A 25708-nucleotide genomic window follows, 5' to 3' on the forward strand; every position below is an offset into this window, starting at 1 on the left:
ACTGGCCTGCAACCTGCACTTATTTATTGTTCAGTGGGCTATTTCTGACTATAAATAATTGGTCCTGTGTAAGACTAGAGACATTCTTTAAAAGTAGAAATATCTGGCCCCTTGCAATTTTCCTTTCTTCATTTAAAGATCAAAGGCCAAGGGCCTACCTTGAGTTCCAAGAATGGAATTTTGTTTTGAATGGATAAGCTTTAGCCTTTTGTACCAAATTATCTAAAATATAATCAATACCTTCTTTCTGGAAGGTAGGCCTTTCTTTTCAAACCCTGTTCAATGCATCTGGGCAAACCCTGTATTTTATCATCTGCATGCCAAACCAGCAGCATTAATCGATGAAACATAACAGTTGCAACCAGATAATTTAGGGCACAGCTGGAAATGCATTAGCCAAGTAGGCAAGGGACACTGGCATCCTCAGTGCAGCTACCGGTATCTTCTTTCATGAAAAGCCAGATAACATTCTAGATAACACAGGAAGAGTAGCTTGACAAAATATTGGGGAAAAAAGGAAATAGGAACAAAATGTTGTTTTTTAAAGTTAAAACACACAAGGGCATCAGCTTCTGAATGAAAAAACAAACTGACCTGGCTAAATTTGGAGCTTAAGCCATATGGGATCTATATATATTGCTTGCTTCTTAATTAGGGCCATTAGAAACTGGTGAAATTATGAGAAAGACATGGATGTTACATGCAAGTAAGGAATGCAACTAGTTTCCACAATGGACTCATTGTCAAGGTGCTATCCAATGAACTTGTTAGGTTTGCATCTCATAGGTGTCCCCATTCAAAAATCTCCACGGCCCTAAAGGATTTTTTTTTTTTAAAGGCAGGAAAATAAACCCTTTCTAAGTATAAATCAATTTCATCATCTCCCCAAGCATGTCATTTTGTTGTCTTTATCTCTTAGCCATCTCTTCTCATTCATGAAAACCCCAATTGCTGAACGCTTAAGAGGGAAAGTAGCCATGAGAAAATGAAGTGTTTCTATGGAAGCAGTTGGCTTTCCCTTCCTGCTATCACTATGTTTTCTCTAGCAGGAACTGAATCCTCAACCTTGTTCCTTTTACTGAAGCAGATAATATATTACACTTGGGCATGTTGCCAGGAGATACCTGTACAGGTGCAGAGTTGTGATGTAGCCACACCTGCCCTCCAGATATAATTCAACGGTGAAGTAAGGGGACAAGTACCTCCAAAAGCCCAAGAAAGAAGCCAGGTAGGAAGAGCAAGAACTCAAGGCAGACAAAGAGCCTTGGTACTACAGTGGTTTAAAGCACCCTGTTATTAACACAGCTGCCTGCAATTTACTGCTGGTTCGAATCTCTCCAAGGCTCAAGGTTGACTCAGCCTTCCATCCTTTCTAAGGTAGGTTAAATGAGGACCCAGTTTGTGGGGGCAATAAGCTGACTTTGTATAAAATATACAAAAGTATGAAGGCTATTGCTGAGCACATTGTAAGCCGCCCTGAGTCTCCGGAGAAGGGCGGCATATAAATCAAATTAAAAAAAAAAAAAAAAAAAAATTACAAGTTTTCAAGATATCACTGGGTCACACTATTAAGTTTTTAAAACATTAAATTTACTAACATAAATAGTGTTTATAACAAAAGGCACAGTCTTTTTTTTCTTCTCAGCTATAAACAATGGAAAATATTTACAATTTGCACAATTGGTCTTTTCAGGATTCTTTTTCTTTCTTTTTTTTTGTTTTGTTTTGTTTTGTTAAAAAGGTTATTTTTTTCCACTCCCTGTTCCTCAATACCTTTATTAAAACTTCCCCAAACTTGATTTCTTCTTCCCCAAAAAAGGGGTTCATTCTACAAACAGCAGATTAAAGTCCATTAACAACAATAATTTATCAATGGAAATTATTTCTCTCTCTGTCTCTCAGATGGTAACAGTATTACTAACTTCTTCATACTGGATAACAAAATAAGGGTAACTCTGGTCATCGTTAAAAATGACAAAAATCTGTGGTTCAAAGTAGTTGTCCACACAAGAATCATACAGATCACTGGTGATGCTGGCAGGGTTCACAGGTGGAGGTCTTCTCATGGTGTGGTTCCCTACTGTGTACTTTCCGGTCAGTACTTTTGCCAAAAACATGTAGTGGATCCCTTTGGGTGACCGCTTGGAGAAATTATGGGAGTAGCTGGCTTTCCGAGCAAAGTAGCTCCCTTGCCCGAACATGGTGGCGTGTTTCCCACATACCCGAGGGTCGAAGTTGTGCTTGCAGATACCATCTACCACGTCTTGGGAGGTCCCATGGAACAAGTGTCTTTCATTCATAATCTTGTCTAAGCCGGTCATTTTTTTAGACATGTATTCTTTTTTCCTGGAAATGAAATATAGACACAGATATGGGTATATCTTTTCAAATTCCTAAAAGTTAAAAGTCTGCCTAATGGAACTTTAAAAAGAGCAAGGCATTTTGTAGACCCTGGAGTTTGAGTGGTATGTCTTTGCCCGAAATAACTCTCAAAGCTGTCCATGATTCATATCTGGAAGATTGGATGGCTTGCTTTCTCTACTGCTTATCTGGTGCTCTTTAGCTGTCCTTAACAACTGCCCCCATTGCCAATGCTTATCCTGCTTCTTTTGTGTCTGTTTTGACTCGTTGCCAAATGGTACTGCCTGATCCTTGCACACACCGACTGTGAAAAACCAAAAAAGCAGGTTGATTCAACCAAAGAAATTGGTTGATTCCACCAGTTTTCTCTACTGAATGACACTGCCAACAAGATCAATCATAGTCTTGCAGCAAGAATGATTACTTACTGCTTAACATCCACATTTACTTAATGATTCCTGCAAAAAAGGGCAGAAAATTACTTCTGGTCATGTGGGTGCCTTGACTTATGATCACAAGGACTGTAATTCCAGGCTCAATTACAGTCATAAGCTGAGGACTACTTGTAGACTTCCCTTACTTTGTAGGCTAGGAATGAGATGGAGGCAACATCATTGAGACATGGCAAAAACAAAAACAATGCCAGGCCATGTTTGTACTGTGCTTAAATGAAACTGGGGAAAACACAATACACAACCTAATTATAAAATGCAGAAATAGTAGCATTGCAAAATCCTCTCCTGGGTCTACCACCTGCCTTTCTGCTCTTCTTAAGGGGAACCTTAATCCTGAGAAAACTTACTTGCAGTCAAATGTAACTAAGATTTAGAAAACACAATTATAAATTACTAATCTGTACCATTTCAGAGGGAAAGCTTTGTAAGTAGAATACTTGGCTAGACCGTAACATTAGCAATACCTTTTTAAAAAATTGCTATCTTAGAAATTTACCCCCATCCCAGATGGTACTTTTTCTATCAGCATGCAGTACAATATATAGAAGTGATATTCCAGGGACAGAAAAAAAGCAAATAAAATTTGATTTTGTAGCTCTATTTGTGGGATCTGTCACTGGGATTTCTGCTCTTCTCAGTTTGGGTTAGAAGCTAAAACACAGTGCCAACTTAACAAAACGAGAGAAGCCAGGAAGCTCTATTCAAATTCAATCAGGCCAAACAAAACAGCTGTTCATCACCAAGGCTGGTGCTTCAACAAAAGGCCTCTTTCATCGGTTGCAAGAGAGATGCAGGTTTTAGTTCAGAGGGTGGCTTTCAGCAAAGCAGGAGGCACTTTTTCTGTCTAGGCTGCACTCCTTCTGAACAATTTGTACACTACGACGACCATTCCTGATATTTCCCAACAGACAGCTTGCCTGCAGTTTTCCTCCCTCCAATGTAGCTGAAGTTCTTGTTTGTGTTTCTAAGGACAAGCTCTTCACCGACATCTAGGCCAATAGTATATAAGGCGGTGCAGCAACTGGCCCCTTTAAGAAGCAAGATTTGTTTAATTTATATGCCTCCTTTGTTATTTTTATACATAACTCAAGGCAGTGAATATATCCAACTTTCCTTCTCCTAGTTTCCTCCCAAACAACAACCCTGGTCAGGTTGAGTTGGGCTGACTGTGTGTGACCGATCTAATGTCACCCAGCAGATTTCATGAGTAAGGCAGGGCTAGAAGTCACAGACTTCCACTTTCTAGCCTGGTACCTTAACCACTAGAACATGCTGGCTCTCTTGTTGAAGGCATTGGCAGTAAAAAAAAAAAAAAGCTTTTCCAAGAGATGTCACTATTATTGTCCCATCTCTCCCAAAACCATGAAATAATGAAGTTAAAGGAGATTATTTATCTGATTTTGACTCACCTTTTGTACTTCTCCCACAAAAACTGGTTCTGAACTCGCAGTATTTTCAAGATTTTATATTTGGTCTCGGGCACAGTCTTATGAAAGAGATTATAAATGGTTCTGTAGCTTTTGTCTTCCTTTGAAACAGGCACTTGGATAAAGTCCTGAGCCGGGTCCATGTTAATCCATGTTTCTGGATAGAAACTGGGAGAGGTAACAGCATTTGGGGATAAAACTTGTGATGGGATAGATTCTGTCATTGGCACTGCCAGGCTGCCACTAAGTGTCCTGGAGAAATTGGGAGAGAAATGGAAGAAAAGGATTCAATAGGATATCTGTAACGTCTGTAAACTGTTGGGGGTCCTCCATATTTTTTTTAAAAGTGGGAAAGGGTGCTAAAAGAAAAAAAGAAACACTGCTCTAACCTCTCACCTTTTGTATTCTTCAATACATTATTGATTCTCTTCAGTTTTTTGTTATCTGAACTTTGATAAACATTATCTCTTCATTGAGGTTATTAATGAAAATACTTAAAGACTGTTGTGTCTTGAACTAAACCACAAGGCATACCAGTTTGATGAAGAACCGCTGATGACCTATCTTTAGTATAGCTTTCAAGTTTGCTATGAACCCAATCAATAAATATAATCTCCATCCCATGCTTATAAACCATGTCATGGTAACTTTGTCAAGATGTTTTGCTGAAGTCTAGATGTATTATCTCCATAGCTTTCCCTCAACTAAGGAATTTCTCCAATCTGAAAATAAGATTTGTTCCCAAGAAATCCATGCTGAATTCTTAACAACCTGCATAATTTTCAAGGAGGTGCCTTCAGATCTCTCTCTTTCATGATCTATTCTAGAATCTTCCCATATAGTAATGTCAGACTGATTGATAGTCCGTATTTTGTATCCTTCCTTTTCTCATTTCACAAGACAGGAATATATTTTCCTTTCCCAGGTTTGTGTTATTTTGAACTCTGTTGATGCTCCTTTTATAGATTTTTGGCCAGACTATCATCAGATTACTTCTGTATCGTAGAATGCAAACATCTCTGACCCAGAAAGTATTGACTCATTTAGATCAGTACATATTCTCACTTATATTTCTGTTGAGCTTAAGCTGACAGAGATTCTGTTCCTTCAACTAGGTTTTCCTAACTGTTTGGTAGAATGCATATTTCTTACACTTAGAAGATATCTGAAGAAATACTTTTAGTTGTTCTTAACATTTCCTAAGGGTACCTTATATCTGAATTTTAGTTATCTTGACCCCATCTCTACAAATTTGGGTTACTTGCACATTGTTGTCTTTGCTGACCTATTCTTCTTTCTAACTCCTTTATATCGCATACACATAAACACACAGGTTTGGTTTTTCAGATTTTCTTTTACATCATTTTCTTCCACTGTAGTTGCTATCATTATCCCCAATTGAGTTTCTAGTTATTTTTAGGATTTCCCATTGCTACCCATCTTGAATTCCCTTTTTCCATTCCTTTTGCTATCATATAATCCTATTAATCCTTGTTCTGATCCGTGTATATTAAAATTTGCACCTTTAATTGCATTCTGCTTAGTGTCCCATCCTAAACAGAATTTCAGCATTCACTGGTCACTTTTGCTCAAATCCACATTCTCTAGTAGCTCTTCCCTATTGGTTAAGGTCAAACAAAGAATGGCTAATCTCTCTTGTCTCCTAGACAAGAGAAAGGTCAGGAATTTCCTGGAAGTAGAGGCCTTGGCAGAGTTTTTCTCCCAGCAAATGCTGCAGTAATTAAAAAAAAAAAAAAAAAAAGCCCATCACAACTAATTGATGCTTGTTGAAAGATCAGCAATTTGCTCTTTAAAAATAACCACATTTTCTCTTTGGTTGGATGATCAATGGTAGACACCAACAATGAAACTATTTTTATTCCACTTATTTTAAATCCGATGCTCTCAATAGAGAGCTATAAACAGTATATGTGCTGAACTACGGCAATTTCAAATGCCTATTAACTCTTAGAAAGCAAATAATGCACCCAGAAAGAGCTAGATCCAGATGAGGTCAATTCCATTTTGGTCCTTTCGAAGTCAGTGCAGTTCATGCTAAATATAAATAGTTTTTCAAAGGAATTTAAAGGGAACTTGAGTGCAAATTTGACTGGATCCGGCTAGCAAAGCCATCCAAAGAATTAAGATTCAATTCCAAAACAAGTGTATGCCAAAGCAATTTTGTCAAAATATGGATTGTTGTGTTTCCAGAAAGAAATATTTATACATTGCTCACTTCTACACTGAACTGTTCAGCAGTCCAACCTGCCTCATTCCCAACAAAACAGAATCAATTTTAAAAACAGCTGAGAACTGGAAAATGACTTGAAAATGGAAAGCAACTTCCTTGCAGAAAAAGAGCTCCTCGAATAATGTTTTTTCTTATTAAAATTAAATTTTTACAGGTTTTTAAAATCATTTGTGGCTGCATACTTTCGTCAATTTAGCAAAAGCAAATTGTGTAAGGCTAGTGCAATTCCACCCTTATTAAAACAAAAGTTATGTTCAAACTATTTTGTTGCCTTTAGCATAAGTGAAAGCTGTGCACCTTGTACAATCCCATCGGATTAGTAGTTAGTCAAAGGAGCAGAATCATTTGAATAGAGAGGATTAATAGAAATCCAATAGAAAAAAGAGGGGAGAAAACAGGAGCGCAATTCAGTTCAGTGTTTCCACAACAGAAACCAGTGCAATTAGTATCTGCAGTTAAAAGGAAGACATCTGAGCAGACTGCCAGGCAGAGTTGTTCACATTTACACTCCAGATACGGCAAGTAATTCCATTGCTAAGCAATGTGGTCATAAGGTGTAACATCACATGATCATGCCAACTTATGCCAGCAGTTCAAGCTGCCCCAGTTGCTATCATTAGGTGAATTCTGCATGGTTTGCACTGTTCTGCACTCAGGTGATCACCATCTGTGACCTCCTGTTGGCTTTTCCATTAACTTTGCTGGCAGTGAAGAGAGCAAATGGCAGTTCATGGGACTGTGCGATGCTGTGGTGTCGTAATTGTAAAGTTGCAATCATATGACTGTACAGATGCTGCAATGGCCATAACTGCAAGGACTGTTCATTCAGTGCCATCGTAACTTTGAACACTCACTGAATGAGTAAACCTTGAACGAGGACTACCTGTGGTATCAGAAGAACATCTAACAAAGCCACTGTCTGTTTCTATTATGTTGAGCATGTATTTGTATGTGCATGATGGACAAATAGATTGTTTATTTGTGCAGTCTTGGTTGTTGGCAACAGCTTTTAGTGGTATGCAAGTACCAGGAGGGAAGAATACGATGTTTTGCAAACACAAAGAGTTGGCTAACACTATGACTAAGAGAAAAAAACCCAATTAAAGCTACATAATCAACTTACAGATTACAGATTACCAGAGTTGGAAGGGACTTTGTAGGTCATCTACTCCAACCCCCCACCCAAGCAGGAGACCCTATACCATTTCTGACAAATGGCAGTCCAATTTCTTCCTGAAAGCCTCCAGTGATGAAGCTCCCACAACTTCCAAAGGCAAGCTGTTCCATTGGTTGATTGCTCTCACTGTCAGAAAATTTCTCCTTATTTCTAGGTTGAATCTCTCCTTGATCAATTTCCATCCATTATTCTTTGTCTGGCCTTTGGTGCCTTGGAAAATAATTTGACCCACTCCTCTCTGTGGCAGCCCCTCAAATATTGGAAAACTGCTATCATGTCTCCCCTGTTCCTTCTCTTCACTAGACTATATTGTATATTATATACCTGTGCCACCACCCCATCATTATTACTGAGGACACCAAGAGATACATGAAAGGTTGCAATACTTACTGCAAAAATGGCATGAGAATCACACAGGAGCGGAAGAGAGGCCTCTTCTTGATTTCTCTTCGAACACATGCGTTTTGCTGGAAGCCATCTTTAATGTTCAAGATATAACGATTGTGCCATGTAACAAATCGGACCTCTGCCAACCCTCGGTAGTTGGCTTCTTCTATTAATCGTACTACAGGCTGTTTGAAATAAAAATAAATAAATAATTCACTTAAATCCATTTCATGTTCAATTTCTTTTTATTTTGTTGAATTACTCATCAGAGTAAGCAATACTTCCTTCTCCTTTCAAACACAGCCAAGCTTTCTTAATAATTTTAATAAAAATGTAATCATACATTATGACCTGTTCATAGGTAGGACAGTCTCACTCTAACCAACAATCAAAGCAACCCAAAACCACAACAACGAATTCAGTATCTAAAATTACTAAAACTGGGGAGATCAACTTGTGTTCCCTCGAAACTGAATTATAATTCTTAAGGATCTCTCACAATAGACCCTATTTTCTCTGGATGCTGAGAATTACATTTCCATAACAAATGAACTGTCACATGTTATGTATCCTTGTAAATTTGAAACAGCCTGCTCAACGTTTGGCTGAAAAGTTTCACTTTCTTCATACAAGGAAGTAGATGAATAAATGAATATAATATGTAAAATCCTTTGAGCATATCCCTTATTTTTGTATTAAGAAAATTACTGTTCTCTTGACAGCACCTTCAAGCATTCAAAGCTCTTAAGACCAACCAAGGAGCTGAGTTTGCACAATTCATTAAGCCACAAAAAGAATTCATGTTATAAGACTAACTAAGTCTAGCATGTAGTACAAACATTAGGTCTTTAACTGACCTGATTAAACATGTTGCAGAAACCCAGCTTCCTAACTAAGTGGTAGTTTCAAAGCAGACTAACACAACCAAACCCAGTATGTTACCCCAATGATGGGAAAATTACCTCAGAATATTCTCTCCAGCCAAAGTGATCCCTGCAGAAATATTTCCAGACTGTATAATAGTTGGAGTCAGTACTTGTGCAGACAGGTGTAGAGAGTCTCCTCAACTGGTCAAACTCAGTTGTATCATAAAACGTCAGGGCATTCAGGTCCACTAAAAACTCCTGACCTCTGAAGGAGAAAATGACAAAAGGTTTAGTTATTCCATTTGTTCAAAATTGGATTGAAAGCTATATTAGCAGTACTATTTTTACAAGGGCTGCCATTTGGGACTGGAAGCCAAAGTAAACTTGTTATTAAATGCGTAGAAATAACTAACTATAGGCTTCTCATTATTCTCCAATTCCATAATCAACTCTCTATCCCCTGGAGCTTTAATTTAGCTTAGTTTTTCCTTCAAACAGATCTGCAAGAAGGATATTATTAATTAGAATGTTCTAACAGTTGGTATGTAGACATATAAATCTTCCACAACTATCTTCAGTCCTTTCATGCTTCATTCTCCCAGTAATTTTTATTTTAATAGTACACATTATCTATTCTTTCATATCTATCTTTCTCAATTTTAACTGGAAATTGAGAAGAATATGAGCAGAAACAAGAAAAAACAAAATGGGGAGATACTGTAGGAGTATCAGGCCTGGGTTGAAAACTTCTAGATGATCACTTGACAGATCATCTGAAAAAAGAACTGAAGTAGTGTTTGTTTCGTTTGTTTTTTTAAAAAAAATCTCTTTGCTGTCCTTAAGTCTGCATTTTTTGCAGCCCACTCTGATAATTTGAGCTCTTGAGAACAAGGAGTAGAAACTATGCTCCAATAAATGATACAATCACCAGCACCACCATCCAAAACAAAGACCGGGTAGAATTTAATCTCCTTCTTTGATTACTTTGACAGGCTTTGAAAGACTACCCCTTCTTCATCACCACTGCAATAAATCCCAGACGGAACAATATATTATATTCTATGGAGTGATGTTTTTTCTTTATACATGTATAATGCAAGGCACGCTTGTTTTGTATGAATTTGGCTACTAATAATTATTTTTGGATTTAAAATACTAAAATATTGAACTACATCTGATAATAAAGGATTTTATGTCCTTTATGTTTTACATTACCACATATTTTATTACGTTTAAATTATTTACTAAAATTTTGTACACTGCCTGCAGGTACACTGCACAACAGGTAGAGATATTTTTAAATTAAAAAAAAAAAACAAATGAATAAACTATTCCTTTCTCTAGAGCACAGTCCATAAACTGGGGATCTCCGGAAATGGGGATAGAAACCATCCAAGACTAAATACAACTCTTGAGTACTTTCCAATCTTGGCTGTGTTGGTCTCTCGTTGTTCTGCATTGCTATGGAAATTCTTACGATAGGTATAATTGCTTCTTTGGAGAACTCCAGCAAGTGGAAGATAAGGTATTTTATGATACCACTGTTTATTTGCAGTAAGTCATTCTATTGTAAAGCAGAAACAGGGCAAAAGCCAACTACACTGCACCATATTTTTTTGCACTGTGTAGAGAGTTCATGGTTCAATAACCCTTTCCGACTTCCAAATTATGTGCCTTCCTCCAGGCAAGATAACTTGTTTCATTATGAGTAGTTAGTTACAGATCCATGGGTCTTTCTCCTCTTCTCCATTAACCACCCAAGGACTACTCCTACTTTCTAATCAATTTAGATGGAGAAATACCTGAATATGACATATATTATAAACTCATCGCATTTTGAATAAGATGTTCAAAAATTCAATCTGACAACTGCTTTTGTGAGCATGATACGTATTGATTGCCTGCACATTCCAAGGGAACTGCTGTTTATATTGTTCTCTTACAATTTATGCTCCCAAAGCCTTAGAGGCAAAGGAAGACTTTTTTAAAAAGTCCCCCCCTCCCCATATTATAGATAGCACAGCACACTCTCTGGGAGTTCACCTACAAATCGCTTTAGTATGAGCAATCATTCTTTTGAGTTTTCAGGGAAAAAAAATATGGAGCATTTTCTAATACAGATATTCCCCAACTGTAGCTCAAAAGCATGCAAACGTGAATAGATAAATAGGTACCACTGGGAAGATAATACTGTTCTGTGCACCTCAGCATATACTGGTCACATGACCACAGAGGTTTCTTCAGACAATGCTGGCTCCCTTGGCTAAGAAACAGAGATGAGCACCACCCCTAGCGTTGGGCATGATTGGACAGGATACTTTTAATTTTCTGTGAAAACTACCTGATTCAGATTTAATTCAGAACTTCATTTTGGAGAACCTAAAGTTTTGTGCTTACAATTGACCATAGGAAAGGATAAAAAGTCATATGGCTTTTTTTTCTTTTCATTTTATAAAAAAAAACAACTTTGATAACATGTTCAGGCTCAAATGACCTTTCTTAGAGGGCTTTACCTACCAGATTCCAGATGGATAGCATTTCAGAGACACACTAATCCAGTAGTGGGATTCAAATAATTTAACAACTGGTTCTCTGCCCTAATGATTTCTTCTAATAACCAGTCTGCCGAACTGTTCAGAAAGTTAACAACCGGTTTTCCTGAAGTGGTGCAAATTGGCTGAATCCCACCACTGCACTTATCTGTTTGAATCTTCCAGCCTCACAATGAGTACCATATTTGCTAGGAATCTATTTGTTAAAATCTATAGACGACTTGATTCCCATTTCCCTTCTACAACAAAGAGGGCATATCAAACTACAGCTATGGACCTTAAGATTGCTATAAATTGGCAACACTTAAAACTGTTTTTGCTGGATTAATTCACTGATTTCATAAGCACATTTTTTTTTTACTTTGCCTATAATGTAAAAAAACACAATTTTAATGGCAAGTTAAGAAGCAGAGCGTGAACATAGTGAAAGTAAGGATGAGTTATAAGAATAGAAAGTATGGGGAGGTAGAGTAAATGATGGTGTAAACAGATTTAGCTATTAAAAAAAAATCTAATCATTCTGTATTTGATTTATTCTAATTGTTACTTCTAATTCCTTTTCTGTGTTTTGCATATGGTCGCTTACTTCAAAAGTATTAGGCTAGTGGCTATGCACATGTGCATCTGAAACTTCATGGTGATTTAGAAATTCAATATTCAAATGCTGTATTGCCACACAGCTCATTTGCAATTTCCTGTACCTTCCAGATGTACTAAATGACAATTACCAGAGCATGGAGTCATGTACCAAATTTATTGCATGGATCCTTTGAAACACAGAGCCCAACCTTAGTTTTAAAAGTCCCTGGGAAAGAAATAAAATTTAAAAATGGCTAAGGATACACAGTCTAGTTATACTGTTTTTGGATTATAAGAAGGTTTTCCTATTTCTTAATGAAATGGTGGTAAGGGCGAGAAGAAGATTTGGAAGAATCTTTATAAGTGGACTGGCAAGTGAAGTCGCAAAGGTTCCCCACCATTAGCTCTAAGGAGAATAACAACATTTGTCACTACAATAACATTCTGTTCTTAGTGGTACTAAGAGACATACAGCATTTCTAATTCTGTTTCTAGTACAAGGAGGAAGGGTTCAATTCAGCTTCCTTTGCAGGAGAAGGCATGCAAAATTGTGCTAAAGTTCATCAACTCTCTTTAAAGCCTTTGCAACAGATTATAAACACACACAAACACTGTGCTGATCCTACCACGACAGCTGAATAAAAAAGATATGCAAGCTCTAGTAATAAAAACCAAGGAATACATTTTAAAAAAATGGGAGTAAAACTAAAGGTAAAGACCAAACTAATGACAGTAAGTAGAACAACCAGCCTTAGAACTGACCAATGAAAATAATTGGAGTGGTAGATGGCGTCTATTGTTGATCAACCATTAATAGTAAAGAAATAAACAGTCAAAAATACACCGCAGACTAGCACTTAGTAGAACTGTCATAAATGCCTTGGAAAATATATTCAAATGCTGTGATGTGTCTCTACCTACAAAGATCAGAACTGTGTAAGCAACAACATTCCTTCTGACAGTCTATGGAAGTGAAGGTTGGTCTTTGAAGAAGCAGGATATGAAGACTTGATTATTTCAAGATCTAGCTCTCTGGAGAAGGCTCTAAAGATGGAAAGGTGGGAAGAAAGAGAAGAAGACAAGCTAAGTGGGTAAGCTTAGTTACAGCAGGGATAACTGCATCATCTGAAAAGCAGAAAGACCAAGCTAGGATAGACTGTCATAAAGAAAATCTATGTGGTTGCTAGGAGTCGAAAATGACTTAATGGCACCTAATCAGATAAGACAGAGATGTTTTTAAAACAATCTCAGTCCAAACTTTAGAAGAGGGCATCTGCTTTTAGCAAAAGTGCTACTTAAAAAGGCCAGTCCACTTCTGGGAAGGCTGTGAGGAAGACATTGCCCTCTTTGTTCTTGCTCAGAACACATCTGTGCCTGGAATCTCAAAAGTTCAATTAACATGTGCAGGACTACTATTAGTAAAGAAGGTTTCAGTGTGGGTTATGGTTCCTTGCAACCTAACCTACCCATCCAATAAACCACATATATCCTCCTCCCACAAATGAGAAGTAACACTTTGAACTCATAAATTGTATTTGCTATTCAAGAAAGGGCTCCAAAATCTGCCTAACTGGACTCTATCACAAGAAACTTCCTTAAGTAAGCTTATTTCTTGTCAGTAGCTAAAACATTTCCAAATGATTTTATTAATTTGCATTTCACCAAAAAGAACTCAAGCCATTTCTGCAAGGGGTAGAGCTTGCTTAATTTCAACCAGAGCATTTAGTGAAAAAGGGAACGGCATGGTAGCCTAGTGGTGAAGACGCTCGCCTCCCACTTGGAAGGTTGAGGGTTCAATCCTAGGTAGGAGAGATGTTTCTATCGTAGGGTGCAAAGAAAACACATCTGCTGCAAATTCCACATAGGTGTCAGGAAGGGCATCCAGCCAGTAAATGCTCAGCTCCATCCAGTCGCCCAGACTCTACCCCAAATAAGGACTACAGGGTCGTAAAAAGGGAGAGTTTTTTATTTAATCAAAAGGGCTTAATCTTTTAAAAAAAGATAATATTGGAACATGTGAATAATTGGATGGGAAACCCACAGGAAACCCCAGAACTATAGGCTAAGCTTAGAAGTTCAAAAAAACATCACAGAACAAGGAAACTACTGTCACATTGTTGACAGGAATCCTTCTTAGATATCTCTACAAGGTCACCTAGAGGTAAAGCTAAAAGTAGCACAGCAAAGTTGCTTTTAATAAATTTTCTTAAATTGTCAGCAACTTCATATAAACATGCAAGGAACTGAGCAACACATAATCCTCCAAATGTTGAACTCAGTTCTGATTAATCTAGATGTAAAACAGTCCAGGTATACCAAGTCTCTTAAGTTTTTGTAAGTTAAGAACAAGTCATCTAGCTAAGGAGAACTAGACACAACATTAAATAGCTAGCTGCGGGTAGGCTTTATAAGGATTAACACAACAAACTATGTTCTTCCTCACACCTTACTGCATAGAGATTTATACTTATATATGCTAATTAATTCAACAATCAAACTCACCTTGATTGTTGAATTGTAGTTTCCAAGAGTCAGGTTACAGCATCTGTATCCTGGCAGGAATCTAGCACCTTAACAAGCCGCTCATTTGAGGAATGGATCAAGCTCAAACTGATTTATGAGATTAGACTGGCTGACAAGATTTATGGGTTCTTGTGTTCATCGGTTTTAATATTTTATAATATTTGCTACTGGAAGGATATGTCTCAGTAGTTGGATAATTACATTTATTTAATAATTATATACATTATATAAAATGTTAAATCAGAATGTGAGTTTGTTGAATTAATTAGTATATAAAAGGGAATGAACCTTTATCAATAATATCAATAATAATTTATTAAAACTTGTACGCCGTCCAGCTCTCAATAACTCTGGGCGGCTCACAAGTAGACTCAAAATCATCTACGTAACCTCAAATGAATTCTGGATTATCATCTCAATTCTGCCCTGTCATAACAACACTGGAGATACCATCAGCCTACTTTACAGTGATTTGTGAAGATCAAGATTTTTGTGGATAGTACGCAGGAAAGTACAACATGAAATCTGAGGGCTCGATGCCATGAAAGTTGCAAAAATTCTACACTGGTGAAAGAAGCGGTGACGTTCAGCCATTTAAAGCCTATCCAACTTCCCAAGAGTTGCCATTTGACAGGAGCATGGTGGAGCAGTGGTTAGAATTCTGTATTGCAGGCTAATTCTGCTGAATGCCAGGGGTTCAATCCTCACCAGCTAAAGGTTGACTCAGCCTTCCATCCTTCCAAGGTTGATAAAAATGAGATTGTTGGGGGCAATCTGCTGACTCTGTAAGCTCTGTAAGACTCTGTAAGCTTAGAGAGGCTGTAAAACACTGTGAAGCGGTATGTAAGTCTAAGTGCCATTGCTATTACTCCTAGTAAAAAGCATCCCTTTGCATCACATGTTGACACTGCACGAGTGTCAAAAATGAGTGTGTGGAAGAGAGCCAGATGCAGGTTGATTTCCATGCGCAAGTTACACAATGGAAACTTCTGCAGACATGATTTTTCTAATCTGCACACAGGGTGTGGAAGCAGCATTCATATTCAATTAATGCCTTGCTGAGAAAGACAGGACAGACTATAGGAGTCAGTTCACCGTGCCATGAACGGCTTCCATGTACCACATTAACTTCAGCCTCCTGGCTAAAAGGCTCCTGACAGGAGACAGGAGGATACTGTGCCCCATCATTTAAGGCTTTGCTTCAGTGACTATGCCCTGATTCATCAGCACTGGTCAAGTGGTCTGTGCCCTGCAGTTATAAGGGAGGAAGGAGGAAAACCACATGCAGAAGGTTTTGCTTAATCACTCTTGGAAACTGGCTGACAAAGCTCTTTGTTCCCCTTTTGCCAAACCCTTTGTGGCTTAGCAACAGTAGCTAGGCATACACGCAAATACAACCAAAGTTAACATATAATGCAATTCCTAGTTTTAAAGTTTTAAAGTAATTCAGCAAAGGAGAGTGTGTGGAAGTCAATGCCTCCTTTCAGGTTACTGAGAAAACATAAAGCAGGACACAGAGCAATTTGCTGTATGGAACAGAGGAGAGGTTTGAGTGCCAACATCTCTGCCAAGATTATGCAGAAGCCGAGAGCCTTTATCCCCTCCACGAAGACCGGGCTCGAAGAAAACAACTTCTGCAATAGGAATGGACAAATTGCAAGTTTGTTTGTGACTCTTATTTAGGTATTTAAAACATTTATGTAGCAGCCCATCTTGTAACTAATTCTTGGCAGCTCCCAATCGAAAGTTAAAACAGCATAAAAGCCATCTTAAAATTATAAAAGTGAAACAAGGTTAACAGTAACAGAGTTGGAAGGGACCTTGGAGGTCATCTAATCCAACCCCCTGCTCACGCAGGAGACCTGTACTAGGGATTTGAACGGCTGACCTTTCTGATTAACAAGCTCAGTGTCTTAGCCACTGAGCCACCTAGTCATGAACATAATGTATTTAAAACATAAACCTGGTGCTAAGTCAAACCTCTGATGTGCAGCCACCTCATCTTTCTGGGGAAAGCCAGATCTTCATAGCTTTACCGAAAGCTAGGAAGCCTGCTAAAAAGTTCAGGGACAGAGTGTTCCACAGGGTAGGAGCTCCCATGGAGAAGTCACGCTTGCCAGCTCACATCAGATGCCAATATTTAGTCAAAGAAACTAGAAGCACGTCCATCTTATCTGGCCTGGTAGAATGGGGGAAACGTCCTTAGGGAAAGTGGGTTCCACAGATAATCTGGCTCCTGATTCTTTCAGTTCATTGTAACTTTTAAATCACAAAGAAAGACAAAGCACTACTTAAAATATTATCAGGAAAAATACAGCCTACTAACAAAAGAAGCTTTTTGGAAGAAACCCAAAATGACCTTAACCATTTTTAAAAACAGAAAGGCCAGTTTTCAAAGTCCTAACAATTCAATTACAAATAAAGCCAATTTGGGAATAATAGCCTGGTTCAAGATCATTATCAGTACTTACCAATCTAAATAATTAGTTGAGTTTGTTTTAGGGCATCTATACATTCCACAATTTTGAAGAAGTATCTTTTTTTGAGTAAATGTCAGCTCACATTTTCCAAAATGGTGGTCCAGAACAAACTTTAAATTTAATTCAATTAAGCTTCAGTTTTGTTAAAAGTTAATCAAATAAAATTTATATGTTCACTCCTATGTATAGTATAAGCAATGTTCTATCCCGAAGTACTGTTACAAAGAATGAACTTCCTAAGAGTCTAAAGTAAAGGATGGATTTGCTAAGGCTTCTATAATTGAAAATTAGACTTTTGTTTATCTAAGTGATGAAAATTACCACTAAAAATATCACCTAAAATAACAGTTAATCCCCAATTATGTGTTCCTAAAGGAAGTGATGTTTAATATTTGATTTCTAATTATTATATTGTAAGAAAAAAATAAAAGACAAATGTAAAAAAACAAACAAACCTACTATATAATCAACACATAACTCCATTAATCTGGGTATTTCTCTCAAAAAAGATTTAGTAATAGAACAATTTGTCCATTTTTATTAAGTGAATACACAGATCTAAATTGTTAATTTTTGCAAGTATTGTGACAAAGAATCCTGTTTAAACAGCATAAAAGTTGGTCTAAGTAGCACATCTTCCAGGGCAAAAGAAACACATACCAAAGCAGAGAAGACGACCAATTTCTCATTGTCAATTTACAATGGACTTGGACTTCTATCATTCTTTACTCTCCTGCCATCCCAAAAGCACTCCTATTATAGAACCATAGCAGTTATAGAAACATTAATAGTTCGCACAATCTGCATTGCTAGTTGCACAAATAAGGAAACGATAAGACTGGGGGAGACATCGCAGGTGGCAGACTGACAAAAAGGCCTCAGTTCCCAAAGAGATTTATGACCACTTTTCACACTTACGACCATTGCAGCATTCCCATGGTCACATGATCAAAATTCAGATGCTTGGCAACTGGCATGTATTTATGATGGTTGCAGTGTCCTAGGGTCATGGAATCACCTTTTGTGACCTTCTGACAAAATCAATGGGGAAGCCAGATTCACTTAACAACCGTGTTACTAATTTAACATTGCAGTGATTCACCTAACAACTTGCCAAGAAAGGTCATCAAATGGGACAAAAGTCACTTAACTGTCTTGTTTGGCAACAGAAATGTGGGGCTCAATTGTAAATTGAGGACCACCTTTATTGAAAGCAATTCTATTTACGAAAGAAATGCTTAGATATAGTAAAGACTGGGCCTGGATAAAAAACCCCTTGTCCACAAAACATTTTTCTATATTTTACTTATTTTTATATCCTTAACTACATGAGAAAACAACATTCCCTATTTTATCTTCTGAACAATAATCCTGTGAGGAAAGTTGGGCTGATATGAAGTAACTAGTCCTGAACCACCTATGAACATCATACTCGTCTTCATTACTATCCAACTGTAACTACCTGCAGGACTATTACTACTTAGGTCAATGGGAATTGATACTATTCTCCACATGGATTTTATAACAAATTCTCAATATTCATTTGTACCATATAAAGGCCAAGCATATTTGATAGTGATAGTTTTTGATTCAAAACTAATTCCTATTCCATTTTTAATGTGAAGCTATCTGTTTCCAGAATTTTGGAAGTGTCCTAAACTTGAAACAAAAACTGCTTTGAGTACGAAGTACTATTTTGAGCTTGGAACACTTTTAAACATGCACAAATATTGGGAGGATGTTTTTCCCTCTTCATGGCTAACAAAACTAAAACACAGGTGGTAATCAGAACTTTCTTGGAACAATTCACTTGAATAGGCTAAACTGAATTGCTGCGTTTACCTATGCCTTCTTTTCCTGTTAGGCTGCCATGCATTTATTATCACTATACAAGGAACAGACTGACCCAGATCAAACCAGGTGACAGCTGCTTCCCCAATCTTATCATCATAGTAACAGAAGTAAATAGGAGAGTGTTGACAGTTACCGACTCTGGCCCCACTACTTCCAACATGTGCCTTTCAGTTTTCTGAGATCTATAAGGAGAGAGTCTAATCACTTTGTTTCCTGTATAAACACAGCATATGAGTTTGCAGGAACCTATAACACAGATATCCACAATCATTCAAAGCTGCTCCCATTTTAGATCTTTGGTTCTTTTAGTCTTGGCACAGCCAAAGCACCCAGCCGATGCAATTCTCAGAACCAGCCCAGAAATCAAATTAATCTGTATTGATTCATAGAAAGTTATCTCTGTCACCGAAACAGCGTACAGGTAGTCTTCAGTTTATGACCGTAATGGAGCCAGTCCATTATGATCATAAATCAAACTGAGTCATCACGTGACTGACCCAATTTTACAAACTTTTTTTCCAATGGCAGTCATTAATCAAATCACCATGGTCATTAAATGTATCTGTGGTCATTAAGCAAGCACAGCCCACTGTTCACTATGGAACATTTTTTCCCAAAACCAGAAGTAAATACCAGCTTTTGGCAAAAATGGTGTAAACTGCCATCATGTGACCACAGGATGCTGCCAATAACTATAAATGAGAATTAGTTGTCAAGAACCTGAATGGGGTCACATCAGAACTGGGAAATGGGGGTCATCAGAACTTAGTCACAAGTACCTTTTGGAGGTACTAAGCTATAGTCACTAACAGTCGTAAATTGAGGAGTACCTATACAGATCACCCTGCATAATTTTCAAGTTAAGTAAACTCTGTCTTCCAGGAAAATATGGGTTTTAAGTCAAAGAACATTGACTTAAATAGCTACAGGACTTTTAAAAAAAGTCTGGCATCTTTTCACATCAAAATATAATCTGCAATCCATGTCGAAAGCAAATAAAAATGCCAACAGTTTCAGTTATGGCAATCTGATTCTGATCATATTATACAACAGATGCAAATAAAAATAAGTTCCATTATGTACTAGAATTTATTTTTAAATAAGCTATCGGGACACCTGCAGCTAAAATAGCAAACACTTTGACTCAACAGGAGCAGCTTTATGTGCCTTTATATGGTGCCAGAAGTATAATCACTACATTCTGTTTTGAAAAACAGATTAGCAGAAAACCTTTGAACTTCCTGTTCCAAATGCAAGGGGGAAATTATTTACATGGTACTGGGCCTACACATGAAAAAGAATCAGATGCAAGAATGTGAAGATGATAAAATGAACTGAACTATGCTAGTCAGCAGATGGATTTTGCCTTGTGAATCCTCCTTAATATGATTTTTAAACTTAAACACACATACACATGGGTTTTAAAATTAACACACACACACACACATAGAGATGTTAAGTCTATTTGTTAAGGCTTTTGTATGTAATGAAGCATTCAAAATTCTACCTACAGAGTAGCACAGTCCATTCTTTTAACACATTCTCACAACACAGCAAATTTCCCATTCTTCTTTGTAGGCATGGCTTCAGATGAGGAGTAGAGGATCAACAGACCATCAATCAAAACATGTTCCTGAGAACCAACCCAGATTTTTTTTCAGTCCAAGCTCATAAAGAAAAATAAAGTTATTTGTAATAATGTTGAAGAAAATTAACTAGAATTAACCGTTTTAATAATTCTAAACTTTAAAAAAAACAAATGTAAAGTTTATTCAAAATATATGTCCTTCTAAATTTAGAAGGATCGACTTCCATGTAAGTATGCATGTTATCAACTGCCAGAAGACATAGACCATATTACATAGTCAACACAGATTTTAAAAAGTGAAAATGTAATATGTTATACGACTGGCAGTCCAAGGACAACTTCTGCATATATAAGCAGAACTTCTATAAAAGCCTCCTAAAAATTATAAGTAAAAAACAATAGAAAACAGACTTCAATAAGCATAAACTATCAACGGGCACAAAATTTTCAAGAGCCTGTAATGATGGAAACTTGGGAAAAGATTTGGATTAGAAATGTGAAATTTACACAAGCACAAAATTTAAGAGAAAATTTTTATAAAATGTTTTATAGATGGCATTTAGATCCTAAAAAATTATCATGTATGTATTCTAATGTGCAAGCTAAATGTTGGAGATGTGACTGTGATGACGCAACTTATTATCATATATGGTGGACTTGTAGAAAGATCAAAGCATTTTGGATAAAGATTTGGTGGGTGATGCAGAATATTTTTAAAAAGAGGCTGAAATTTACTCCACAGTTGTTCTTACTGGGTATAACTACGGACTGTACAGTTGTAGAGACTAAATTGATTTTGAACTTGATAACAGCAGCAAGATTGTTGGTTGCACAACACTGGAAGAAGGACTTTTTGCCTACTATTCATGATTGGATATTGAAAGTAACTAATTTAGCTGAAATGGCTAAAATTTCAGCATATCTGAAGGATCATACACAAGAAAGGTACATACAGGATTGGAGAAGATGGATTGATTATATACAAAATAAGTATCAGACCAAAAAATACCAAATAGCTTATGAATGATCTTTTTTATTTGTATAAGCGTTATATAAGTGATATTAGATGTATTATGTTTAAGAAATAGGATTTTATATATGGGGGTTAAGAAATTTTTCTTATAGGGGTGTTAGTTTAATGATTGGTTATGCAATTTAGATTATTGTTAAAGATCAATAGAAATACCTTGTGTTCTGCTCTGGGAAGTCGGGGAGGGGGAGGGGGAGAGGGGGTTGGGGGGGGTGGGGAAAATTTGTTTGTCTTAAAAAATTTTTTTCAATAGAAAAAAGATGTATTTAGAAGATATACTGAATTATTGATTATGTATTGTTTGCTTGTTTATAAAATAAAAAACTTTTTAAATAAAAATAAGCATAAACTATCAATTCCAAAGAGATTTTAAGGAAGAGGAAGAGAGCTTGGGCAAGAAAAACTAAATGGATACCCCCCATTTTGTGTTCCCCCAATTCCTTATCAGTACAAAGTCCATTTCCTTCTCTCCTTTCATGGCCCCAAACAATTCTACGCCCAAAGAGGAAGTCAAGGCCATGTGCTCTACCACTTCACTCCTTGCATATTTGGACAAAGCAATCAGCTAAGCAAGTGATAGCACAGAGGAACAGCAGCTGTGAGGGACATCCCAAGTACAAACAAGTCCCCTTTAACTGGCATAGGCTATGGCAGCTGCTCAATACTCCTCACCCCCACATCCACCCTATCTGTACATATGGGCTATTTATTCTTTCTTACATTGCCAATAAGGCTTGGCAGCAGAAAAGAAAAAGGAATGCAATGTTGAATTTAAGTTTTAGAATAGATACAGGGGGTAAGATCAACTGAAAAGCAAGCTACTTGTAGGGCACTTTGTTCTTTAGCCTCTGGATGAGCCATTGGTCCAGAATCATGAATGGACTTAAAAGCACCAAACAATGAAGGTATTATGGATACCAAGCGCAGTGATGGGTCACTGTGCCATGTAAACCATTCAAAACAAAGGGAAAAAAACAAACAGCTACCCCCTGCAGGTTACTACCCAAGGCTGGCTGCAGCTTGTCATCTCTTGGATACTCAGAACTGCTGAATTAGACATTTCCTTGTTCCTGGCAAGCTTTGCAGATAGTCCACTGAAGTTTTAATAGCTTTAGCCAAATCAGAGTGGTAACCATGTGAACTAGGAAGCTCACAAACTAAATGCTAAAGGAGTCAGGTTCAAAAATACCACTATCCATGTCGAGTTGCCAGGATACACAACATCCTCTGAAAAACAGGGAAAGTTGGAGTGCAGCGGCCACATGTAGGCTCCATGTGAAACTGGCATGGGCTTCAAAAGTTCAGATTTTCTAGACTTCAATGAAGACTAGAAGAATCCAATGCACAACACATTAGACGAGTTTATAAAATACATTAAATTAAAACTCAGGGGAGAAAACCATAATTCATGTAATGTACTACGCCTAAATAATGAAATTAATGACTTAAATCAATAACAAAGTTTTCACAATATGCAAACGGAACAGTCAGTTATTTTAACACTGGAGTACAAACTAAACCGCATCATATACTAAGTCACAAATTAACCAATCCCATTGTATCCTAACATGTTACTTTAAAAGTTAGCTACTGGATGTATGCAACAATAATAATGTGGATTGGTAAAATAAGAATAATTTGGTTTTTAAAAAAGAGATTAGTGGACAGGTTTGCTCTAAAAGATATTTCATGGCAAATTCAAGGGATCGTGTTCTTCAATAAACCTCACGTGGATCCTGGAAGAAAAAGAATTCCTAAATTTGGTGCTTGTTTTATTTATTTCGCAAAGAAGGCAATCCAACATGTTAACATGCTCATGTGAAGAAGTAATCACCCCATGAATGCAGTTATTCATTGCATTATTCTTACCAGAAAACAGATACTTCCTCTACCTACTAATAACCTCTCACATGGCTGTGTAGAAAGTTAGGCCTGTTTCTCCAGAATGGGATGCTTCAACTCCCTAACTCTAACATCTGAGAGTTTTCTAGCATTTTCTAGCTTTATTACCATAAACTTTCTATGGGTTTAACTCTGGGCTTTGACCTGATTATTCAAAAATGCTGAATTTGTTTTTCTTCATCCGCTAAATTTGCTCATACAATATATTGAGACCCTTGCCTTGCGCCACAAACTACTTCTGTTTCAGCATCATCTGAAAGAAAGATAAGATGGCCTGCCAATTATTTTGATACAAAACAGAATATACACTTCCTTTAATCGTGGCATGTCCTAAGGCAGCAAAGCATTCCGAAACCATGACTGTATCACCTCTATGCTTGACAGTTGGTATGAGGTTCTTACTGCGAACGAAATGTTTGGTTTATGACAAATGCAACAATACCCACATAGCTAAAAAGTTTCAATTTGATTCATTTGGTTTTTAGAGCATTCCTCCAGAAATCTCAAGTAAAATTCTTGGGAAGCTTCTCTATCACTCCCAATCTTCTCCACATGAAGACTACATAACTTTTCTGCTAATATTCAGCGGCAGTAATATGCAAACATTCTGAAAACCTAAAAAGAGTGCAAACAGATTTTCACAGAATTGTTTTTGATGGACAGATACTAACATATTTAAGATACATTAGATAGTGGAATTCCACCTTTTTTCCTAAATAGAACAAATCAGGGAAGCTTGGCAGCGTACAAGGTTGGGATACGCCGATGAAGATTCTCAGCCATCTAGGTAGAGTTGTTTGGAAGCTGAGTCATAGCAACTGGACTTCTTGTTGATTCAAAACATTTCACTGCTTGTCCAAGTAGCTTCTTCAGCTGAAGAAGCTCCTTGTACAAGTAGCAAAATGTTTCAAATCAACAAGAGTCCAGTTGCCATAACTCAACTTCCAGAGATAATTAAGTCCCTTTGGGAGTTAATATCGGTCCCTATAAATGCAGCAAATCCTAGGTCACCAGAATTCTCTCCATGGGCAGGTAGTCCTCGACTTACAAAAGCTTATTTAGTGACCGTTTGAAGTTACAACGGTACTAGAAAAAGTGACATGACCATTTTTCACACTTACCTTTGCAGCATCCCCATGATCCTGTGATCAAATTCAGATGTTTGGCAGCTGGTTCATATTTATGACCATTGCTGCATCCTAAGGTCATGTGATTACCTTTTGCAACCTTTTGACAAGCAAAAACAATGGGAAAGCCAGATGCACTTAACAACCATGTTGCTAACTTAGCAACTGCAGTGGTTCACTTAACAACCGTGGCAAGAAAGGTTGTAAAATGGTGAAAAACTCACTTAACCAATGTCTCAACAACAGAAATTTTGGGATTTAAAAATTTTTTTTATCAAATTTATTTTAATAAAATGCTTTTGGAGTAAAAATCTATCTAAAGATAGTTTTCTATTTAAGATACACTAATAATTTAGTTTATTCAGCATGAAATGGAGCCTAGTTATGTACCATGAGGCTGTATATTCTGCAATATTGGGACTGTCGGTGAGTCAACAGCAGGTCAGAGGAAGAACTGCTGCGGGACAGAGATGACAGTTGCTCTTTAAAAATTTTGATTTAAATCGAGTTGATTTAAATCAAGCCTTTTTACTAGTGATTTAAATCATGATTTAAATTGTGATTTAAATGGACTTGATTTAAATAAAATCCACCCTGCTCGAGATGGAAGTTGGGTTGGTAAGGATGTTTGGGTCCACTCCTCAGGCATAGGAATCTGTGGTCCAATTCTCATTTGAGACAGCAGTTTTTTCTTGCAATTTCAGAAGATTTTGGCTGTCCCATACACGTTTAGAGCATTTCAACAATTCTTCTTCCCACCCAGCAGGTGAGAGGCTGGGTAGGAAGGGAAACACTGCAGAATCCAATGTGAGTCAGTCACCGAGACCAAAGGTGACCGACTAAGATTGGAGCCTGCAACGTTATCCTAGCAGTATATCCTAACAGTATATTTACCTTTGTTCACGATAAAGGGAAATGCTGATGGGAGAATGCACTAATTTGCAGCCCTTAAATTGTTCTATATTAAAGATAGTATCAGTTGCCACCTTTTCACTGAGACAGTTCTCATCAGGGCAGCAAAATATTTAATCAGCAACCTTTCCCGCTGACTCAAGGATAGAAGGAATACACATCCATGTGAGGAAATATCCTTTGTCTATCATTGCAATGTACTTGAGTATAAAATAATACAGCTACCAGATCTAGGCT

General features: G+C 37.2%; 1 protein-coding gene across 2 annotated transcripts in view; it reads right to left on the reverse strand.

Moving 5' to 3' along the window:
* Nucleotides 1-1568: 1568 nt before the first annotated feature.
* The window catches only part of TIPARP (TCDD inducible poly(ADP-ribose) polymerase), a 34096-nt gene continuing 9956 nt past the window's right edge, over nt 1569-25708 (reverse strand). For both annotated transcript variants that reach the window (XM_070945180.1, XM_070945181.1), the window contains exons 3-6: nt 9021-9189; nt 8062-8243; nt 4226-4495; nt 1569-2346 (exon numbers count right to left, since the gene is read on the reverse strand). In XM_070945180.1, the coding sequence (XP_070801281.1) occupies nt 1899-2346; nt 4226-4495; nt 8062-8243; nt 9021-9189 (1069 nt within the window). In that variant the 3' untranslated portion in view covers nt 1569-1898. The remainder of the gene's footprint in view (nt 2347-4225; nt 4496-8061; nt 8244-9020; nt 9190-25708) is intronic.

This window comes from Pituophis catenifer, unplaced genomic scaffold, assembly GCF_029215685.1.
Source record: "Pituophis catenifer annectens isolate HBS135680 unplaced genomic scaffold, rPitCat1.0.hap2 SCAF_6, whole genome shotgun sequence".
Taxonomy (NCBI): domain Eukaryota; kingdom Metazoa; phylum Chordata; class Lepidosauria; order Squamata; family Colubridae; genus Pituophis; species Pituophis catenifer.